Source organism: Nicotiana sylvestris, chromosome 10 (assembly GCF_000393655.2).
Source record: "Nicotiana sylvestris chromosome 10, ASM39365v2, whole genome shotgun sequence".
In the NCBI taxonomy this organism is placed as follows: domain Eukaryota; kingdom Viridiplantae; phylum Streptophyta; class Magnoliopsida; order Solanales; family Solanaceae; genus Nicotiana; species Nicotiana sylvestris.
Window position 1 is genome coordinate 16,380,009 of NC_091066.1, and position 21,895 is coordinate 16,401,903.

Consider the following 21,895-nt stretch of genomic DNA (forward strand, 5'->3'; position numbering starts at 1 on the left):
CATTATTGAAGCCAAAATTGAAGACAGTGAGTGGGTTAAAACTCGTCTGGAACAATTAACCTTGATCAATGAAAAGCGAATGGCTGCGGTCTGCCACGTGCAGTTGTACCAATAAAGGATGGCTCGTGCCTATAACAAGAAAGTGCGGCCTAGAAGTTTTGAAGTGGGGAAACTCATTTTAAGGCATATTTTTCCCCATCACCAGGTAGCAAAAGGAAAATTCACTCCTAATTGGAAGGGCCCATACATCATCAGAAAGATATTGCTGAGAGGAGCATTGTATTTGGGCGATATCGAAAGAAATGATCCTGAAGCAACTGTAAATGCGGATGTAGTCAAAAGGTACTATGTTTAGTCTTTCTGTAACAACAACATTGTCCGATTGGGAGGACGAAGGCTTTTATTCTCTCTACCCAAACACTATCTACCCTTTGCAAACCCATTTGTGCCGGTTACTCTTCTTTGATTGCCCTCTTTGGAACTTGAAAGTGTTATTGAAAAAAAAAGAAATGAAAAAAAGAAGAAGATGTTTTCCTGAACTACGTTCGACTTGATTCCGAAAGGATACGTAGGCAGCCTCTCTATGGGGTTCAGTCACACCAAAATAAAAATCCAAATTCCCTCAAAAGTGAAACTGGGGCAGATGTTGTAATGGTCCTGCGATAACCCCGCTTGAATGGTTCCAAAGTTGTAATTCGATCCAAATCATTTTTACCCAAATCCTTTCAAGTCCTTCCGATCAATAGGTGAGAATGTTCAAGGATCAGAGAATACAGCTGCTTGGATCCGATGCAATAAAAATGAGAGAAACAAAATGAGATAGTCTTATTGGTGAAAACCCACACGGGCACCATAAAGCGACGGTGAGCAGAAAAATTGAAAATGAGACAGACTGGTTAGTGAAAACTCGTAAAGAGTACTATGAGGTGACGGTGAGAAGAGAAATGAGAGAGGTCGATTGGCGAAAACCCGCAAAGGGCGTCGTCGATCGAAACGAAGACACCCCCCACCACTGAAAGAGTCCTGGCCAGGTTTCTCGATTTGGAGATGTGGTTCACAATGAGTTGGATAGTTGTGCATATCGGGTATCCAGTCCAAGAAGCATGTCATGTCTATTGAAGTCTGCATGCACCCTAGATAAGTCCTTCTTTCCCCCAAAAGGGACGCTTCTCCTTAAATTCATTTTTTCTTGTCCTTTCTTTACTTTTCCTTGAATCCCTTTCGGTCTAACTCTGTTCCGAAACTAATACAAAGAAAAGGTGGCAAGATTGGTTTTACAGGGTTTTGTTTAATAAAAGCCAAGTCCAAAGAAAAGTACCCAGCCTCAGTGGGTGCATCAAGTCGATCCCAACTGGCCATGATAGTCGATGCTCTGAAATCAGAGTTATTGAAAATGAAAAGAAATCCAAAGTCAAAAGCCCCTAGAAGCAGATTAAAATGAAAGGGCCAAAGCCCTATACGGGTGAGCCGTCATGATAAATTTTGAAAAGTTGAGTTCCTCGGTTTTAGGAGAGAGACCAATCTTTAAGAAAAGCCAGCAAGCGGCAGAGGTTCTCGCCAAAAGAGTTGGGCCGAGATCAAGTGATCAAAAACAATGAAGGCCACAAAACGACCACCGTTTCAAACTAACAATTGTTCTTTGTTTGAAAATTGAAACAGGTGCAATCCAAAGCAACAGTGCAAGAAGCAGGTGTAACCAAAATGGAAAAAGAAATGTGCAAGCGCTAGAAATAGCTTAGCAACAATAATCAACCCAAAAAGGAAGTCTCCTCCAAATTCTTTCCTGCATTTTTTTTTACTAAAAAATGAATTGAAAGAAAATAGATAAGAAGAAAATAAAAAAAAAGGTAGTTTAGAAGCCCAAAAATCAATCTTTTACCTTTTTGCTAACATTAGGGCTCCAATCCCTGAGTTGAGATTTTAGACATAGGGCCTTCGTTCCCTAGTCGCATTTTGCCAGCATTAGGGCTCCAATCCCTGAGTTGAGATTTTTAGACATAGGGCCTCCGTTCCCTAGTCGAAGTTATTTTAGATATAGGGCTCCATTCCCTAATCTCTTCCTCCTAAAGACATGCAATCCTTATTTTACCGCTTTCAAAACAAACAAACAAAAAGTTTAGATTTTAGTTACAAATAACTTACGCAATTTTCCTAGTGAAAACTGGGGCAGAAAAATTTCGTTCGTTTATTTGTTTTGGTGTCTGAGCAGGTTTGGCCTCGAGGCACAAGGTCTGAGACAACCAAAAGAATGAGTCTCAATCCAAAATAAAGAAAAGAAGAAAAGGAGCAAAAAGAAATGAACTCAAAGTGTTGATGTGGAGAAAGATGTGGATTGTTCAAGATATGATTGAAGTCACAAGCTTTGCATGTCCCGCCCTGATACGAAAAGCTAAAAAAGAATGAACCAGCAGTTGCAGCTAACGAGCATCAAGATTCAGATCAGAGTCTGCAGGAAGAACCAGTCAAGATCAAGGACAAGTTTCACAAGACTCATAGATAGGAATCTTGTAACTCATAGCTGATAGGCTTGTTTAGTTTCTCTTTGATTTTTGATATAATAACAGAATCGCGGACCGGAGCCTCGACGGAACCTCACTCGACTCCTCAACTCATCATTCCATCATTTTTCTTGAACTACACGCGACCTGATTCCCTTATAACCCGGGATATGTAGGTTGTCCAAAACCAAGACTCGGTTGCACTCTTTCTCTTTTCTCTTATCCTTATTTCTTTTCTTTTGAACAAAGATATGTTCAAAAATTAGTCACATGGCTCACCTTATCTTTGCTTGAAAACACTTCATGTTTCCAAGCAAAGAGGGGCAACTCTGAGAACCTAATTTTTGACAATATTTAATTTTTTTTGTCACTTCTTCTATGTAAATATTTTAGGGGGTTTTAACATACAAATTTTTAGCTTTGTTATACTTTTTATTATAGGTTAAAAATACAAAATTTTAGAAGGTGAATTATTACTATTAATATTATTTTATTTTTATTCTTATTTTTAAATAATAAAAAAATCCGAAAAATATTATTTTTTCTAAAATTTTCGGGAGAGATTTAAAAAAATAAGAAAAAGAAAAGTATGGAATTAAAAAAAATTAAAAGTAGGTGGAATTCTCTTTTAAAAAAGTAAAGAAAATGAAAAATTAAAAAAATAAAAGTAAAGTTTTTGGAAATTTTTAAAAATAAAAAGTAAAAGAAAGTTGGAATTAAAAAATAATATAAAGGTAGCTGAAAATTTTAAAAAATTTAAATTAAAAATAAAGTAGAATTTTTTAAAGAAAAGTAAAAGAAAGTGGATTGTTTTTTTAAGAAAAGTAAAATAAGTGGAATTCTCTTTTAAAAAGGTAAAAAAGTGAGATTTTAAATAAGATAAAAGTAATTAAAGTTGAAATTTAAAAAATAAAAGTAAAGAAAAGTGGTAATTCTTTTTATAAAAAAAGAAAAGCAAAATGTAAGTGGGATTTCTTTTAAATAAAAAAATAAATAAATTAAAAAAAATCTGAAATTTTTTGAAAATTCTCCTATAAATATAAGAGAAATATTTGAAGAAAAGAAGAGAAGAGAAGAGGGAAGAATATTGAGAGAAAACAAATTTTCTTCTTCTATGCTAAAGAGAATTTCTACTAGTTTTATTCTTTCTACCTATTTCTTTCAACAAAAAAAAAAACATATAGTCATTCATTACCTTGTTTAAAAAAAATACCTCAAAAACAGGAGCTAAATCACACCAAAAATCAAATCCAAAAGCTTCAAACTCAATTTAAAAGATAGCCCAAAATACTAGCCCGAAGAGGTCGAAGTCGAGTTCGGTTCGAAAGGTTTCCGCTCGTTGCCTCTGATTGTGGTTCATTTGCACATTAAATTTGATGGTTGTTTGCTCCATATGTATTGAATAAGATCTTCATCTATAAAAGGTTCATTCTTTTCTTAACCAATGTTTCCATTATTTTTCTTTCACCGTATTTCCTTTTGATTTGTATATTATATTTTGGTTATCTACCAACTTGAAAGATATGAACAAAAAAAATGAAGGAAGAGCATCAAGAAATAGAATTCGTGAAAGACAGAATGAGTTTCTTCAATGAGATTGTAGTTCATAGGGAAAGATAGGAAAATGTATTCAAAATGGAGAGAGAACGATGTAATAGCTTGGATCCAAATTAAAGGATGTTAAGTCAATAGCAAATTTGATACCGACATGGGTGATTAGGTCCATAATAACTCAAATCATATATTTCTTCAATAATAATTCCATATTCATAAATCATGACCTTGCAATAATCTCAAAGTAGTTTTAGGAAGAAACATAATCATGAATATTTGTAGTTTGCTTTAAATTGAATACAATCCTTTTAGAATAATCGAGGCGCGCCATGCCAAATAAAATTTCAAAACTCATGGACCTCATTTAATTAATTTTAATCCTTAGAAATCGAGGCGTGCCATTTAGTTGAATTTTCCATGGCCCTCGCAAACTTGAAAGTGCGTAGTTGCTTTAGGCGCGCTATTTTTTTTAAAAACAAAATAATTTCCTAAACTCGGGTGTGCATTTTATGTGACTCAAATCCAATTCTCAACAACATTAGATAAAATGTGTCGTGGACTGCGGGTGCATTTCATGTGACGTGGTTCAATACGTGTTTTATATGACGTTGAAGTTTTCCAAAAAAAAAATTAATTAAAAGCGACTAATAAGTTAAAAATATACCATAGGTTGAAACATGTTTTAAAAATCAGATAATAGGCCAATTGTAATAGTTTAAGCGACCGTGCTAGAACCACGGAATCCGGGAATGCCTAACACCTTCTCCCGGGTTAACAGAATTCCCTACTCAGAATTTCTGGTTCGCAGACTTCAAAAGGAAAGTCGAAATTTCCTCGATTTGGGATTTAAAATAAATCGGTGACTTGGGACACCAAATAAATTATCCCAAGTGGCGACTCTGAATTGAATAATTAATCTCATTTCGAATAATGTCACTTAAATTGGAAAAACTCCCTTATATACCTTCGGGTGTGTAAAAAGGAGGTGTGACAACCGTCCCATTGGCCTAGCTTAAACCCTAAGCCAAATTATAATTAAACACAACTGTAACCCACCCAAATATTGACCTACCCCAATTTTAGAACATAAGTCTTTCTCTCTCGGTCTCTCTCACCTCTACCTCTTCGTCATTTCGTTTTAATGAGCAATTTTTTAGGAGTGTATGTCAACGACTATTCATGAAGCAAATAGAGTTCTCTATTAGAATAATTTTTATGGAAAATATAAGGAACTGTCATATTCTTCTTTATGTAAAAAGTTTAGATTCTTTTTGTTTTATTCTTAATTTATTGTATTTTTTTTATTTGAAATTTCTGGTGGTTTGCTTCATTATTTTTTGTTATTTCTCTATGAAAATTTGAGGATTTTTTTTTCAATTTTTTTATAGTTTATGTAATGTGTATTTCTATTTTTAATTTATTTTGTTATTTTTTCGGTTAATATGTAAGCTTTTCTGCTCTATGTAACGGATATTGTGCAATTATCACATTTCATATGCACTGAGTTCATATGATGTGCTAATAATAGTTGGCAAATTTTTAGATAGTTTCTCCACTAATATTTATTTTCTTCTTTTGAAATCATTTTTATTATCATGGATTTAATTTTTTTTATTAGATTACTGTGCTAAGTCTAGTTAAAAAAAATAAAAATAAATTTCTATCCATAATTTGCAAGTGAGAAGGGCTGCTGTATTTATTGCTATTTCTTGTTGATCCGCCGGTGCCAAGTAGCAACGAGGAGGAGGAGAGAGAGAGAGTTGTGTTTTAAAATCGGAGCGGGTCAACATTCGGACGAGTTACATATGAGTTTAATTATATTTTGGTTGAAGTTCAACTTAGGCTAATAGAACAGTGACACGTAGATATTAATTAAATTTTCTTCTTTTTTTCTTCAGAATTTTCTGTTAGTAATAAGGATAATGTTGAGCCAAAACAAATAAAGGTAGGGGTATTTTTATTTAAATAGGTAGACGGAGGACATCTTTGTACCAATTTTGATACTTGGGGCAGTTTTGGCCCTTTTTCGAAATAAAAAATAATAAAAATATGTGTCAGCCATAAATGATAACTATTTTGCTGTGATTAAATAAAATAGGTGTTTGCTATCATTCTGTGTTGTTTTAGACCAATTTGCAACATGTTAAAGATCCAGCTGAAACTTTGTAGGGCATTTTTATGCATTCTGAATTAATTAAGGATTAAAGTTATGTAAATCGAAATATATAGATTTCTTACACTGACATATAATTTAGTCAGCTTTGATATAAACATTAGTACCATTTTTACCAGGACGCCATGTAATGCTGATATATCATAAATATTTACTTGTAATTATCTTAATTATAAATAACCTGATTGTTTAGATAGTACATATTTTATACTGTCAGTGAATAGTTTTAAACTTCTGAGTTAACTATCATATGAGTTTATGGTAACTTGCCTGGCTGCTCTTCTTTCCTAGTGTGTGAATGAGGTTCCACAAGAAATCCCATCAAAATCTGTGGGTGATTTCCAAGAATGGTTTTGGAAGTGGATGATCTTAATTGTTTTACCTCATTTGCCCATCCCAAAATTTTAAATTTAACAAATGTCGTTCCTCGCTTGCCCCATGAGCAACACTTTTGAGTTTTGACTTTTAACCTTAAAGGTTTGCCCCTCGGGCAAATAAGGATCAAAAGATCAAGGCCACCCATTTTCAAGGGTATTGGGTATAATTTTCTGCCAATTATGCATCTTTTTTACTTGCTTTTTGGCCTTTACCTAGTAGAGCATCATGAAAATAATGATGTTTAAGGGGTAAATGGTGGCATGCTTAATTATAAGGAAATAAAGTTAACAAATAGTATATACGAAAACTGCAAAACATGATCTCCTAGTCATGGAAAATGATGGGAAGTAGGTTAACTTCATCTATTCTTTTATTTTGAAGCAAAAAGTTCAACTACATTATTTGAGAAACCCCTTCTTTGAGATCATTATTTCTTGATGAGTTCAACAAAGAATTAGCTTAAGGGAGAGAGAAGAAAAGACAAAGTGTTTTAAAAAAAGGAAAGGTAAAAAAGGAACTATAAAGGGAAAGAGAAGAATCATGCAGGTCTTGATATTAGTAATTCATAAGCTGATTTTAGCGGTATGCCAAATAATCATATACTTATTGGACGATGGTGCAGCTTCTCTATCTGTCTCTCTTTTTTTGCTTCTCCTTGTTTTGATTTCTTGTTTACTTTTGTCGAACTTCAAAGATCTATAGGTTGGGGAAGTAGACTAGAACAAACAACCATTGAGTGTAGGGGTGACAATGGAGTGGTGCGGGTGCGGGGCAGTGCGGGTTTAGATACATGGGGGCCGGGGTGGGTTTAAACATATGTGGTTGCGGGGAAAAGGAAAAAATTTAAAATTTATGCGGGTGCTAGTTTAAAAACTTCATCAAAGAAGAAAACTCACTTTCTAACTTTCTGAAGATGAAATTGATTCCATGTAATATATACTTTTATCAAATATAAAAAGTTAAAAAAAAAAAAAAAAAGAGGTATTATGATATCCAAGATTTTTGTGAAGTCTGAACAATAACTCCAATAGAAACTATTCATCGGTCATAACTCCAGCTTCCGGCAAGGTAAGATCACAAGATTGGTCTCAAAGAACCTCCTTCTCTTAGAGAACAATCCCCAATTGGTTTCATCCTCAAATCCATAGCAAAATTTTCCAGATCTTAAATTTTATTTCGCAATCTACTGTAGCGAGCAAAAATTTTTCAGAAATTTGTGCGCTTCTGGCCTTCTTTGGATTTCTTTTGTTTCTTCTACATCAATGGAGTGTTGAATCAGTTCATGGCTGCATCGTCCTCTCCCCAGCCTTTGGCTGTGGGAGAGAGGAACTCAACATATGCATCGCTACTGGAAAACAAAAAATCTGGACAAGTTCCGGCAAAAATCGAGCTTAAGCAGGTGGAGTTCGTCCATGGTGAAGCTACGATTAAATTTACAATGGAGGAAGTACATCAATATGCTAAGGAGGAAGGGTTACATCAAGCTTTGGTGATTAAATTCTCACAAGATCAATATGATATACAAGATATTCGAAAGATGTTGCCTAAACATTTTGGAACTCAAGGTCGTTGCCTCGTCGGATGGCTTGCAAGAAGACATGTTTTGATCATGTTTGATAGACATGACGATTATGATCTTGCTGCTGCAAAATCTGTTAATTACTTAGTAGCTAATGGACAAGAATTACAGATGCGAATTTTTCCATGGACTATTACTTTCAATCATAAAGAGGAGACCTCCAAAGCTTTTGTGTGGATATCGTTTCCTAACTTGCCTCCTATGTTATTTGCAAAACAATCCTTGCTTTCGATAGCTTCGGCAGCAGGTAAACCATTGGAAATAGATAAAGCAACACAAGAGAAGTCACGACCTAGCACAGCTAGGGTCAAGGTCGAGCTTGATCTTCTAGGTAAGCTGCCACAGATTTTGAGGATCAAATTTGTGGATGAAAAATCTGGTATGGTGATCGAGCATCTTCAAAAATTTGTTTATGATAATCTGCCCCTGTATTGCACTTGTTGCAAGCGTCAAGGTCATGATGTAAATACATGTCGTTTGATCTCAACAAATAATCAGGATAGTGGATTGAATGGTGATATCGAGGAAGCTGATGATCCCACGATTGTGGAAAAATTTCAAGGAGATTTGAGACAGATGCTCAATGAAAAGAGACAATTGCATGGTATAATTGAGGCAGCAAGAACAGATAGATCAAAAGCAATTTTAGCTGATTCTAATATCCACGATAATCCCAACAAGCCAGGGACCTCAAAGAATTTGGCTACTGTCCCTGTTGATCGTGCCTTAGCCAGGATGTCTCAAGTTATGGCTGATGAAGCAAGAAATAGGGTGTCAATAAATCGAGGGATTGTCAGTGATATAGCGACAGTCGTGATGCATTGGAGTGTGAAGAGATTGCAACTACAGGTCCTGATTTTGATCGCGGTCCAATTGGTGCTCATGAGGGTCCACATACTGGGCAAAAATTTGCTGAAGCTGGGCATCAATTATCTAAAGGACATGAGCAAATTATTATACAGAAACTGATAGAACAAGCTTCTTTTGTTTCGAATTTGGATGGTACAATTGCATTGAATAAAAATTTGATCGAGTTACTGCAGTTGAAAAACCAACAGTTACATTGATTAATGGTGATGTTGTAAAACCTAGTGCTCAAACTGTGCAACATTCGATGGGTGCAGTCTGGACAGTAGTAAATCGAGCAGCTAATTCCAAGAAGCATGCTACAGTCCCTACCAATCGAGCTACAACCAAGATTACAGATGATATTTCTTCTACTGTAGCGAGAGGTACAGAGGCTGTGGAGTCAACTTTATACAACAATGCTATGGTGAATGCAAATGATGTCAACAATTTGATACAACAAGAAGTGGGGACATCTGGAGGTTGTCAACCTATAAATGCTACAACTGAACAATTTTGTAAAGTAGCAGGTGACAAAGCTGCTACTTTAAATGGAGAAGGATATGAACATGCAAGTGTTGAGGCTTTGGAATGGACAAATGCTACGACATCTTAGCTGGAGTTTATGGCAAAATCAGCTGGCGTTTTGCAATTCACTGTTGATCCAAAGATTGAAACATCTGGGCATTTGAAGGAGGATGTTGTTGCTACTTCACCACACAAATCTGATACAAAGAGCAGTAATTGGACAGTGGTGAGTAAATCACCAATAAAGAAGCAAACTCCAGTTATTCAAAATCAGATTCATCCATCAACAATTATTAGAGTCTTGAGCTCTTTTGATGCATTGGTCAATGAGGGTGAGCATGATGTGAATGAGGCTAAAAGTAAGGAGAAACATAGGGAGGATGAGACACAATCAGTTGGTGGAAAAACAAGAGTTACATGCAATGTAATTCAACAGAAAATGTAAAGGACTTAGATGCTCGACTTGGGACTGCAACAGATAAAAATCACTTTGGTGAGCAAAGTCAAATACCTGATGATCCTACAACAACAGTGCACATTTCCAATACAGAGCTAGATAAAATGGTAGAGAATGCCCATGCAGCTATGATGATCAACACAACTCCAAAATATGGGCAGCCACAAGCTCGAGGCAGTAACACACAACAACAAAAGTCCAAGAACACAGGTGAACGACTCATTACTTCGAAGAACATTGTTCCAGTTGATGCGCAAAATGCAGAGGCACACAGATCCAATGCACCTACATTGCACTTCTCCAATCAACATGTTGAACAAATCATTAAAGATGTTCAAAAATAAATGATGATGAATAATCCCATGGCCAAACAACCTTTGGTCACCTTAAACAAATCTGTTTTTGAGGTTCTTTCGCAGTCAATGGAATCTTGTGGAGAGGTTGAAGGTGAAACTAGACAACTTATGTTATCAACGGGGAATAACAATGATGTTACACAAGGAAATTTGAGGTTGATGGCTATCAAGTCCAAATTTTGGCTAGATCAACGGGAGGATGATGATAAAGAGGATTGGGGAGATGGTTTTGTTGGTTATTCATCAGAAGAAGCGGATCGTGAGGCTAATCATGATAGTACAGGTGAGGAGATTGATTCCTTAGCGATGGTAAAATCTGAACGAGTGCCAGCAGTAAGTCCAATGAGCAATTTGAGCTCCAATGCTCCTGCTTTCATTCCAAGAAATCCTTCATCTCCAGCTATTCAAAATATAGTAGTTGGAACACCTACATCTACTGTGCAGCAGCAACAAGTTAATCCCAACACTTCAAATATTACTCCTACTGGTGAGCGAACAAAAACAACAACATCAAAATCTGGGCAGATCCAAATTGTGACAACAAGTCTTCATGCAATAATACCTACAAGACAGGTTATTCCAGCTGATACTCATCTAGGTGATCGAGAAGTCACAACAACAAATTATGGAAAGAACCAAATTGTTACAACCATCCCAGATATTTCAGAGGAGGAAAGAAGACTCTTGGATGCAATGGTGAGTTCTAATCCCTTAAATCCTGTAAATCCTACTGCTTCTAGCACTGGAATGTTGAGTAAGAGCAGAAACAAATTGCAAAAAATAGAACATCATCAAAGCAAGACAATGGTGACTAATACACAAGGTCAATCTGCATTGGAGACAATTGTTATCGACCAAAATGTTCCACAACCAGTGCACCTGGGGAGAGACTTGTATGAAGACTGAGAGGAAGAAGCAATGTTACAACAGCGTAGAGTAGAGGCAGCAAAAAAAAAGGGATCTATCACCAATGCATAGCGGCAAAGGTAAGAAGACTCATACAAGGAAAAATAGTCGGGACGACAAGGTTAGTGATTTTTTAAATGTTAGGCGACCTCCAATGAGAGTTGCCAAACAAAAGAAGGCCGCCCCAACTACATCTACAAAGTCTAATCGTTCAAAAAAGAAATCATGAATTTTGAATACATTTTGAAGAATTGGGATTGTGATGAAAAAGAGTTACAAATTGAAGAAATTACAAGTTCGGACAAGAAGGGACAACACTTTAATTCCTTCATCATTTTACTCTACCATTATATTAGTATTCTCATTTGTAATATCATCACAGAGTATGTTATAAACTCTGTGATGATCATTGAATATTTGGTACTTTTCAGTTCTTATTTTTTACATGCATGTTGGTAGGTGAGGCTATTTAAAGCCTCAATAGGAATAGTAAGGTAAGGTTTAGCCCAGTTTGTGTTACCTTGGTCCTATGCCTTTGGAAATTATCCACACGGCTATGAGATTATATGCCCTCGTGAGACTTTGCCGGCAGCTACCCCATGAATCCTCTACATGAGGCTGCCATCATAAGGCAATGTGAGGCGCAGAGGAGTGATTATATAGCCAATACTAGGGGTGGGCATATTTCGGTCGGAACCGAAAAAATCGACCGAACCGAATTTTTTTTTATTTCGGTTTCGGTTATTCGGTTTGTTCGGTCGGTTTCAGTTTAAAATTTTAAAATTTCAGTTTTTCGGTTCGGTTTTCGGTTATTAAGTTTTTAAATTCGGTTAACCGAAAAACCGAATTATTAGTATATATGTTATTTAAGTTATATATAGGCTAAGCCCATAGGTAATAAATTAATACTATTAGGTCTAATCTATCAAAGAATCAACCCAATTAAGTAAGTCCATCAACTTTCCAATCTCAAAGACTTTCCCTCTATTAAAACTTCCATAGCATATGTGATAGATACCGGGAGAATTTCACACAGAGTTGTAATTTACACTATGTTTGAATTTTATAATCCATAATAGTGTGCAAAGTTTAATCTGTTTTTTTTTTCTATAAACACAATATTTCCAACAATTTCGAAGTTTTGAGAAAAATCAACAAATTCACCGGTCGTATTATTACATAGAAGGAGTCCGATATGATATTATTCAAACCGAAAACCGAACCGAAATAACCGAACCGAAATTAGAAAACCGAACTGAACCGAACTTATTTTAGTTCGGTTTCGGTTACTACTTTTACAAAACCGAAAACCGATTAACCGAACCGAATTTCTTCAAACCAAACCGAACCGACCGAATGCCCACCCCTAGCCAAGACATATGGGTAACAAAACCGATGCTATTGTCCCCCTTATTTGTACATTTCCTAATTGTTGTATTTTTCTTTTCTTTTATTAATAAAAACTAGCCCTAGGCGCTTGCCTAGCGGATTGCCAAAAAAAAAAAAAGATTTTTGTGAAGTAATTTTTTTTTTTTTTTGCATATGTACAAGATTTAATTTCTACATTGCCTCAATAAGATTAGTAAGGTAAGGTTTAGCCCGGTTTGAGTTGCCTTGGTCCTATGCCTTTGGAAAAATATCCACACGGCTATGAGATTATATGCCCTCGTGAGACATTGCCGACAGCTACACCATGAATCCTCTACATGAGGCTGCCATAACGCAATGTGAGGCGCAGAGGAGTGATTATATAGCCAAGGCATATAGGTAACAATACCGGTGTTATTGTCCCCCTTATTTGTACTGTTCCTAATTGTTATATTTTCTGTTTTTTTTTTAATTAATAAAAAAAATAGCCCTAGGCGCTTGCCTAGCGGATTGCTGGAAAAAAAAAATATTCTACATTAACTGACCTTGCCAGAATCCTTTGAGGCTGGAAGATCTTCTGAGCAGATGCCTACTAACTTTATCAACATGACGAATGATCATGTTTTTATCGGCGTTATCATACCATAGGCCAAAATTTCATGTATGATTCTATATTTTATTGAAAGAGCACTTTATTCAAAGGCAATTACAACTTAAGTGCTATCATGATACGTGTATGCATATTTCAATTTTTTTTTCTTTAGTATTCTTGTACAGATAGCACGGGGATAAGCTCCTTGATGAGGCCAAATTATCGTCCAGGCAGGTCTTTAGAATTTTTTTTAAAAAACACGAGTACATATACTAAAAGTGTAAAAAAAATTCCAGCCAAGATTAAAAATAATTAAAACTAACCCAAAAAAAAAGGAAAGAAAAATACTAATGCGGTGCGAGGCGGGTGGACGCGGGTGTGGATGCGGGGCGGGTGGACGCGGGTTGCAATTTTGCGGGTTAAGAGAAAACCCACCCCGCACCGCTTGCCATCCCTATTTGATATTGAGTGCAATAAAGCAAACACACATGTAACATTGAAGTTGTACAGAGTATGTTCAGCAATTGCTGTTTTTACAAAATGTGTAATGAATTTGCACGAAATGATTCACAAAAGGAGAAAGCTCATATCTACATAGATTATACAGCCTCTAATGTTAGATACTTTTCCTGAATGTGCAGAAGATAAAAACTGGGAAACTTATCACCAGGAAGCGAGATAACAATTCAAATTCTAGTACATTAGACGTTGAAAATTTGGAAGGAATCAACTACAGTATGTAACCTGTCCTTCATCTTCTCCCATCTCCTCTCATTTGCGCCAGTTGTCAATGTATAGAACTTTCCTGCATTAGAATCAACATTCAAATGGAAAATGTCAGGTAAACATGTGCAACATTCTGTAAATTCCCAGTTACTAGAAAAAGAAAGAGGTTGACAAACGACATTGATCTGAATGCAGAATTCACAAACGAGAAAATGGGAAGGATATCTGCGAGTTATAAAAGTAGTGTAAGATGGAACTTTGGAAGCATTACTAGAATATGGATTACCCTTGCATAATGGGGTTGGATTAAACAATTAAAAACCAAGGAGTTTTTAAATGGTCAACTAACTACATGATGTAATAACAAATCATAATATCATCAAATTGATATCAACTGGTGTATTCTCATATTTGAAGCAATCATGTTATTGATCAGCGCTTTATTTCTCAAATAGCAACTCTTTTGAGGGAAAGTGAAATTCAACAGAAGAAAATCTAATGGCCAGTTAAAGTATTTCTTATGGTTTTTCTGAGAATGATGTGGTCTTATGGTTAACAATAGAAAACATTGATACTGCAACCATTTTGGGCTTTCTAAAGGAGGTGGGTGTGCAGGTTGAACTCTCTTCCTGCACTTCTCTATTATCCCTGATATTACGAATAGAAAGCTACAGAGTTTGACCCCAAGATGGTGAGTGATGTCCATCATTTGCATGATTCTTGATCTTTGAGCGGAAAAGTTAACTAAATGGAACCCCCATCTTTATTGTATATCAAACCAGCCATGCGTATCCTCTGAACCTTATTTGCAGAAGCCAACATATAGTGCTACAAAATTAATGGAGATGAACAAGTATTTGCCATGTCAGAAATTCTTGCTGGTTAGCAATATCCTTTTTAAATCAAGTTGCCAGTTAACAAAAATAGTCATTGGCATGCCAATTTCTGAGGCTCGTGAATGTATAAATGATATTTAAATGATGCTTATTTTAAAACTACAATGAAGCAAGTAATTGGCAGGTAATTAAGTTCTAATCCTGAAAGGCAGAAGATTCGAGACCATTCTTTCATCAGGCTTGGTCAAGGCGAGCTTGAAATGTTCAAGTAAACAAAAAGTAGAACTTCATACCAAACAAATCACGACCGTTTAACCATAAGTTTCATACCGTTGCCAATGCAGACTGCAGTGAGGCCATGGCGAGTAAAATTTGGGGCTTGTGCAACAAACTCAAATGTATAATAGGCTTTCCCTTCAACATCGTGCTACAGTATGATCAGAGAAAGATTGTCAAATAACTTCATAGACATCAAGCAATAGTATATAAGCTCATGCTGGAAAACACAAACATGACAAGGAAAAAAATAGAAAACATCCGGTCTACAATATGGGACACTGAAATTGACAGGCCAAGAGAATTAGGCCAAGTCGCCAAGACATAATGAGTTTCACCTAGATACCGATTTTTCTTGCATTTCATTTCAGACACTTGAGGCACCAAGAATATACTGATTATTCGACAAATCAGATGGTAAGCCTATACCGGTTCCTAAGAGGAATCTCTGCATTATTTAAGTACAGCAGATGTAAAAAAGTCAAGCTGTGAAATTGTTCACGGCAATGTCAAATTTACATGTGTATCAGATGTAAAAGATCGTTGCTTCTGTTTTTGGCAAGCCAGAAATTATTCCTTCTTTAGTACGAAACAAAAATAGGAGGTCCTGACAACTAGAACGATAGTATCAGCGGAATATTGACTCTGTCAATATATTTTCCTTTTCTCTTTTGGAAGAAGGGAAGAGACGGTCTTCTGATGAAGGATGACAGAGGGAATATGAACTTTTTTTTTGATAAGATAAAAGTTTAGAGGGAATATGAACTTGTTTTTTCATTCAAAGGAAAACTCTTGGTTCTTTCTTTCCATTGGCGTCTTTCAAGCATGGCAAGAGAGTGATATGCAGTCATAATCATAGCTACTTCACATTACGATATCAGCAGCTCCCATAAAGTCTCAAATTGTTGGCCAAAAGGGAGATGGACCGTGGGACACAGGGTAGCAACTTAAACCTTTCCAACTGAGAATTTCTCAATATTATGACAAGTGACTTAACTTTCTTTCGACTAAACGAATCTAAGCTAATTGAAGCCTTGCTAGGAAATCCATGAATACCTGGAAATTATCATTAGGAAGAGCGGAAATCATATTGAAGTGGTAACCGAATTTATAGCTGACATGATATAACACCATGTTAACAGCGCCATATCAAATTGCTAGAAGATGTTTTCATCCCATATCTAGCCTTTTTCCTAAAGTAATTGCATATCAAATGTGAAGACAGCATAACAATAAGCCGAGAGGATTCAAAGTTTATTCTCGCGAAAAAAAGAGGCCACGCCTTGAACATACAACAACAACAACAGACCCAGTGTAATTCCACAAGTGGGATCCGGGGAGGGTAGTATGTACACAGACCTTACCCCTACATTCAATAAGGCAGAGAGGCTGTTTCCGAAAGACCCTCGGCTTAGGAAAGATAAAAGGAAAGGCAACAACAATCACACAGATTATAAAACCGAAGCAAAAATACAAAGATATAAAACTAAAACTGAATATTGTAATCAAAAGGCCGAAATGATAGCAACGACAAGTAATCACATAAATCAAGGAATACGAAAATACATAAATAATGCTAACTCATGTACGGAAGCTACTGTTACAGACAAGGACAACGCTAGGCGACCTATTCTAACCCTTTACCTTTATTCTCAGCCTCCACACTTTCCTATCCCTGGTCATGTCCTCAGTGAGCTGGAGCAATGTCATATCTTGCCTAATCACCTTTCCCCAATACTTTTTCGGCCTACCTCTACCTCTCCTTGAACATAAGTGGCAATTTTGCATTTCAAAATTTTTTATGGTAAAATATAGTTCCCTTTTAGACTTCTACATTTATGTTATAGAAAGGTCCTTTTCTGAAACCCAATCCTTTGTTGCTAATGTGTATACCGAATTGACTGTTACTATTATTTTTATTATTATTGATAATCGAGAAATCCCTGAGGTCTAGGTGCACACAGTTTGAAACTCGGTGGATAACGGGCCCACCCCTCACCTGCCAAATTATTGTAAGTAATACATAATCATCATGAAATTTAACATAAGAAAGAGAACATTTCCCTGTTTCAAGAAGACACAATAAGAAAAGCTATTAAAAACATTATATGGGGAACTCGAGAAGCTATTAATTTTATTTTTTTTGGGAACTTGAAAAGCTAAATAAAATCTTTTAGCCAGTATTGATGCTTCTTCTAATATAGATAGCATTATGCAAATTAATGATTTCCCTTCTTATTTCAAGTTCATAGAAATTTTAACATATACCAGCGACATGGTGACTAAAACTGGACCGTGTGCTATGATAAACAACGCTTTACTAACATGATCCGTAGTTAGCCCAAATTTAACTTCAGCCATGGAGAAAGCTAGTTCACTAGCAAGCTTGCTTCTTTTTAGGAACATCAAAACATGTCAACCAGATGAATTTAGTCCTGAGACGAAGTTTGACATTGACATTTACACATCAAACATTTCAAGGTTCTGATGGGCTAGTTGAACAACAACAGCAATAGCATGACGAACACTCTAAGATCAAGGTATAAAAAAAACTTTCAGTGGAAGGGAACTAGAAAACACAGACCTCTGATGCTTCAATTAGTTTTGTCTTTTGAGAAGGTGATGATAAAAACTTTTTTATTAAAGTTTCAGCAACCTGCAATGTGAATATTAGCAGATGAGAAAATGTTGGAATGCGGCTCAAATCAAAAGCCAATACACGATCCATAAAACTCTAACTACACTGAAAATCCAGATAGCTAAAAAGACAGTACATAGAAAACCAGCAAAACAGGAAACTTTTGCAGGGAAATTTAGGCTGTTTTCTCATAAATACCAAAAGAAAAATAATTTAGAATTTCCTACCAACCTCTTGTGGTGAACCAAAATCACGAATATCTTGTTTGCTGGTGGGTATCACATTTACACTAACGCTTTCTAGTGGTTCAATAACATCTTTGAAAACCTTATCTTGACCTTCGACCACTACTTCCTGGATCAGGAGAAAAGGGGAAAAATGAAAAAGAAGAAGATGAACAAGCAAAGAGTAAATAAACCAAAAATAAAAATAATCTACAAGGTAATAGTGAAATTATGACAAATACAAAGTGGCTAAGGACTAGAAAATTCTAACTGCAGATTTTGTTTTTAAAATAATTTGTATTAGATGCGATGAAACAGAAATTAGGTGGAAAAAACTAGGAGGGGAAATATAGGCCTTATGTCTTTGAGATAAGAAGAATAACTGAGATAGGCCTGCCCTAAGCTAACTGGGGAAAGGGGCTCCTTTAACTCCCTTGAAGGATAGCTGAAATTCCATAAGGAAATTAAATAAAATAGATATGCAGAACTGCTAAATCCACAGAAGCAGCTCCAGAACACGAGTTTTCCCAGCAACTTTTTGTGCAACTAAAAGACAAAGCAAAAGAAAGTTGCAAAACATAAAGTAACAGACAATTGTTATCAAGATAGGGAATGGACCTGCCACCCAAAAGGATAGACGAAATTGTATCCGTCTTTCTTGTCTGTGACGGGCAGAAATCCCTTCTTAGATTCTGCAGCAACTGAGCCATATCAAAGGGTGTACTCTTAGGATATCAGCCATTGAAATTTCAAGAAGCAGTAAAGTGCATGGAAGATAATTGTTTTTGATAACTTTGCAACACCAGTTTTTAGGAAACACTAATACAGCAGGGATATATTGAGAAATGAAACTGAAGTGATTTAACATGTAAGGACATTTAAGTACATTGCAAGAAGATTTTTACATGATGTTGGTGTCTGATAAGACATTAGCAACAAAGGGGCAATTGTTGATCCCATGGCAAGAAATTGACGTCTTCCAGGTCTATCTGTAAGGAAAACAACAAATAAAAAGGATATGATTAACCACTTTACTTTTGGTGCTAAAAGGTCTATCATAATAGGACAAGCAGGTTTATTATTCTGCATGTGGATCAATATAATAAGCAAATAGCCTATTCTGAAAATATTGGGTATGTAGGATGACTCGTTAAACTCAAAGACCATAAACCCCAGGACTCCAACTAGCAAACTCTCACTTCAACAGATTGAACTGGATCGATTTCACCATCTTATATATGGTAGAGATGACACTATCGGACTAACTCACCCATGCATTGGGCAGCATAGAGAGTATCCACTCAAGTTAATGTAAAAACAGCAAATGAGATCACACACAATACATCAAGTAGCTTAAACTGTCTAACTGGTGTACTCTTCTCTCAACTTTCACATCAAAAAGTTGGCTGTGAGCAACATCAATGAGATTAATTCTAGAGCAAAAAAATTGGGAGAAGAAAATATAGGGGGGAGTGAAAATCATTGAACTTATAATGATCCTTGAAAAGCTCAAATGCTCCTGAAGTTAGAAACATTGCTCGTCATGAGCCAAAGACCCCCATCTGAATTTGGGTTGCCTGACAAATAGATGGTAACTGACAGTAAACCGACTAAACCACTTCATTAGACTTCTTTCATATCATGTTAGGGTAGTTTACCTTGGCAAGAGGAAATTGAAACTTCAGACACTTGTTCTGATCTGATAAAGCCAGGACCTCTTCCGTTGGGGCTGTTCCTAAACAATCCTTGCTGATGCATCAAAGCCACTTTTATAAATGAAGAGGAACTTCGAAACAACGGGTATAGGGTTACAGTCAGTTAAGAAGGATGACGGTCGAACCTGAGGGGATGCATTTAACATATATGCATGATGTACTGATGGAAACTTCTGCAAAGACACCATCTCTTCAAGCAGTAACGCAGACCTGCAAAGTTTTAAATTCAGATATGTATGAGAAAAATCTAAGCCAGTCAATGTTATTACAACTAGGTGACCGCATCTTCATGAATTCAGTCATGTAATTAAGGATATTGCTCTTGTGAGTTTATACATGCTTATTAAGTATGAATCAGTACAGCTATAGACAAATGACAAAAATGAATGACGTAAAAGGTACAAAAAGGTTCTACTACATAGGCAACTAAAAATTCAAGATTTTCAATTTGATCAAGGTTATATGTGGTAGAAAAGGTTATATCAGTCAATCACGTTTCAATTCCAGGTCAGTATTTAGAGGATTCAGCATTAATAGATCGTTCTTAGGCTAACGGCCAAATAATGACAAATCCTTTACCCAGTCTTTGGACTGGCTATGCTTTGCAACCACATAGGTGGTAGTCGGGCAAAAAGGTCGGGGGTGGAGCCAGAAGCCCGGCTACAGGTTCCACCGAACCCATTAGCTTTTGCTCAAACAGTGTATTTGTGTTAAGAAACTCATCAAATATGTATAAATATTAAATTTAGAACCCAGTTATTAGTACTTAATGTCGTCAGTTCTAAAATCCAGAACGCATAAAATTGAAAACCCAGCTCCGCCTCTGAAAAAGGTTATACTACACTTAAAATTTGTTCAACTTCAAACATTACTACTTATACTTCTTACAAGTGTGACATGCCAACCAGGTACGCATAATATTACAGTAAACAACTTTTATCCGGCTCACACTGTAATGTTATACTAACACAAGGTGCTGGAAGATTGCCAGAAAAGAAAGAGAAAGCATGAAAATCCCGACAATTAATAGGACGTCTAGAGCAGTTATTAAAGAGGGAATTCGAACTACAAATTTCCAAATTGTTACTCCTACGTCTCTAGAGGATAAAATTATGGTTACAACTTACAAGAGACAGAACAGAGAATGTGAAGAATATAGAAAATAGAGTGACGTTAAACTTGTTCTGAAATTACCTAAGAAGTTGCCGGCGGTGAAGTTCCGGCGAACGAGAGCTTTCACCACGCGCTCAGAGGAAGAAAGCAGTTAATCTTAATCTTCACCACAGTTTTAGTGGGGAGCTTCTAAAACCACATCATCCAATATCTTCTTCCCTCTCAATATCCACATCCATTAAATAAAGGGAAAAGACCAAATTGACACTTGCAAAACAAACTCGAATATTCTTAAGAAATGTATATAATTTTAATGGCTCCCAAAAATAATAACAGACAAATAGTATATATATATATGTGTGTGTATTATATACAAAAAATAACTTTGTTTTGTATAGTTTTTGGCTAACAAATGCAAAAAAAATTAATTGACTGGCCAATATGTTTGCCCAATATTCTTCCTAATTCCGACTCTTTACCTCAAATGGGGTCGTCCATAATTCCATTAAAAATTCACATCCATTAGATTAAAAATTATAGTTTTTCAATTTTGATAATTAATTCTGTGCTCAAGAAAAAGAAGGATGGTGTATGTTGACATTCCACGTAAAACTAATTAATTCATGATGAATTTTAATTATAATTTAATAGTTTCACTTTTTTTTAATCTTTTTACAGATTTTTAAGCAGTACGAGTAGCTAAGTAGGTATGGAGAACTGTTGCGTCGCTAGAAATTCTTCTCTATACAAGTTCTCGGACAAGGTTTTTCAACACAACTTCCATAGGCGAGAGGTGTGAGTACCGCGAGGTGTGAAGCGATTGCGTACTAAATGAAACGACTTTCACTTTCCATACTGAGTACTGACTATGTTTCTTTTTTCCTCCAATTGTTAGCATTATGTCATAGTTCTTTGTCATAACTGTTGTGATTTTACTTTTATTGAGCCGGGGATCTATCAAAAAAAACTTCTCTATTTTCACACGGGGAAAATAAGGTCTGTGTTGTTATTGTAGTAATTGTTAGCGTCGTGTTAGAAATTGAATATTGGTTCGCATCAAGTCTTTGTAACTTGGAATTTTTACCTCCTATAGCAAAGGTTAACACATTATTTATTTTAAATAAATACCATT

The 21,895-nt window shown here is 35.8% G+C and overlaps 1 protein-coding gene across 1 annotated transcript; it reads right to left on the reverse strand.

Moving 5' to 3' along the window:
- Nucleotides 1–13,709: 13,709 nt before the first annotated feature.
- LOC104249728 (psbP-like protein 1, chloroplastic) lies at nt 13,710–20,978 on the reverse strand. Its single transcript, XM_009806207.2, has 9 exons — nt 20,845–20,978; nt 19,776–19,860; nt 19,594–19,684; nt 18,841–18,924; nt 18,554–18,636; nt 17,943–18,065; nt 17,658–17,729; nt 15,128–15,224; nt 13,710–14,040 (listed from the first exon to the last, which is right to left on the reverse strand). Exons 2-9 carry the CDS (start codon nt 19,836–19,838, stop codon nt 13,937–13,939), a joined length of 717 nt encoding a protein of 238 aa, XP_009804509.1. The 5' UTR covers nt 19,839–19,860; nt 20,845–20,978; the 3' UTR covers nt 13,710–13,936.
- Between the last annotated feature and the right edge of the window lie 917 nt (nt 20,979–21,895).

Bases quoted from the DNA above. Each gene is read 5' to 3' on its own strand.
- LOC104249728 (XM_009806207.2), bottom strand. From the start codon at position 19,838: ATGGTGTCTTTGCAGAAGTTTCCATCAGTACATCATGCATATATGTTA. The intron at 18,066-18,553 runs GTCCATTCCCTA...CTCCTGATCCAG, and splicing joins TCTATCCTTTTGGGTGGCAG to GAAGTAGTGGTCGAAGGTCA. The intron at 17,730-17,942 runs GTTGGTAGGAAA...TTCACATTGCAG, and splicing joins ATTTTGGTTCACCACAAGAG to GTTGCTGAAACTTTAATAAA.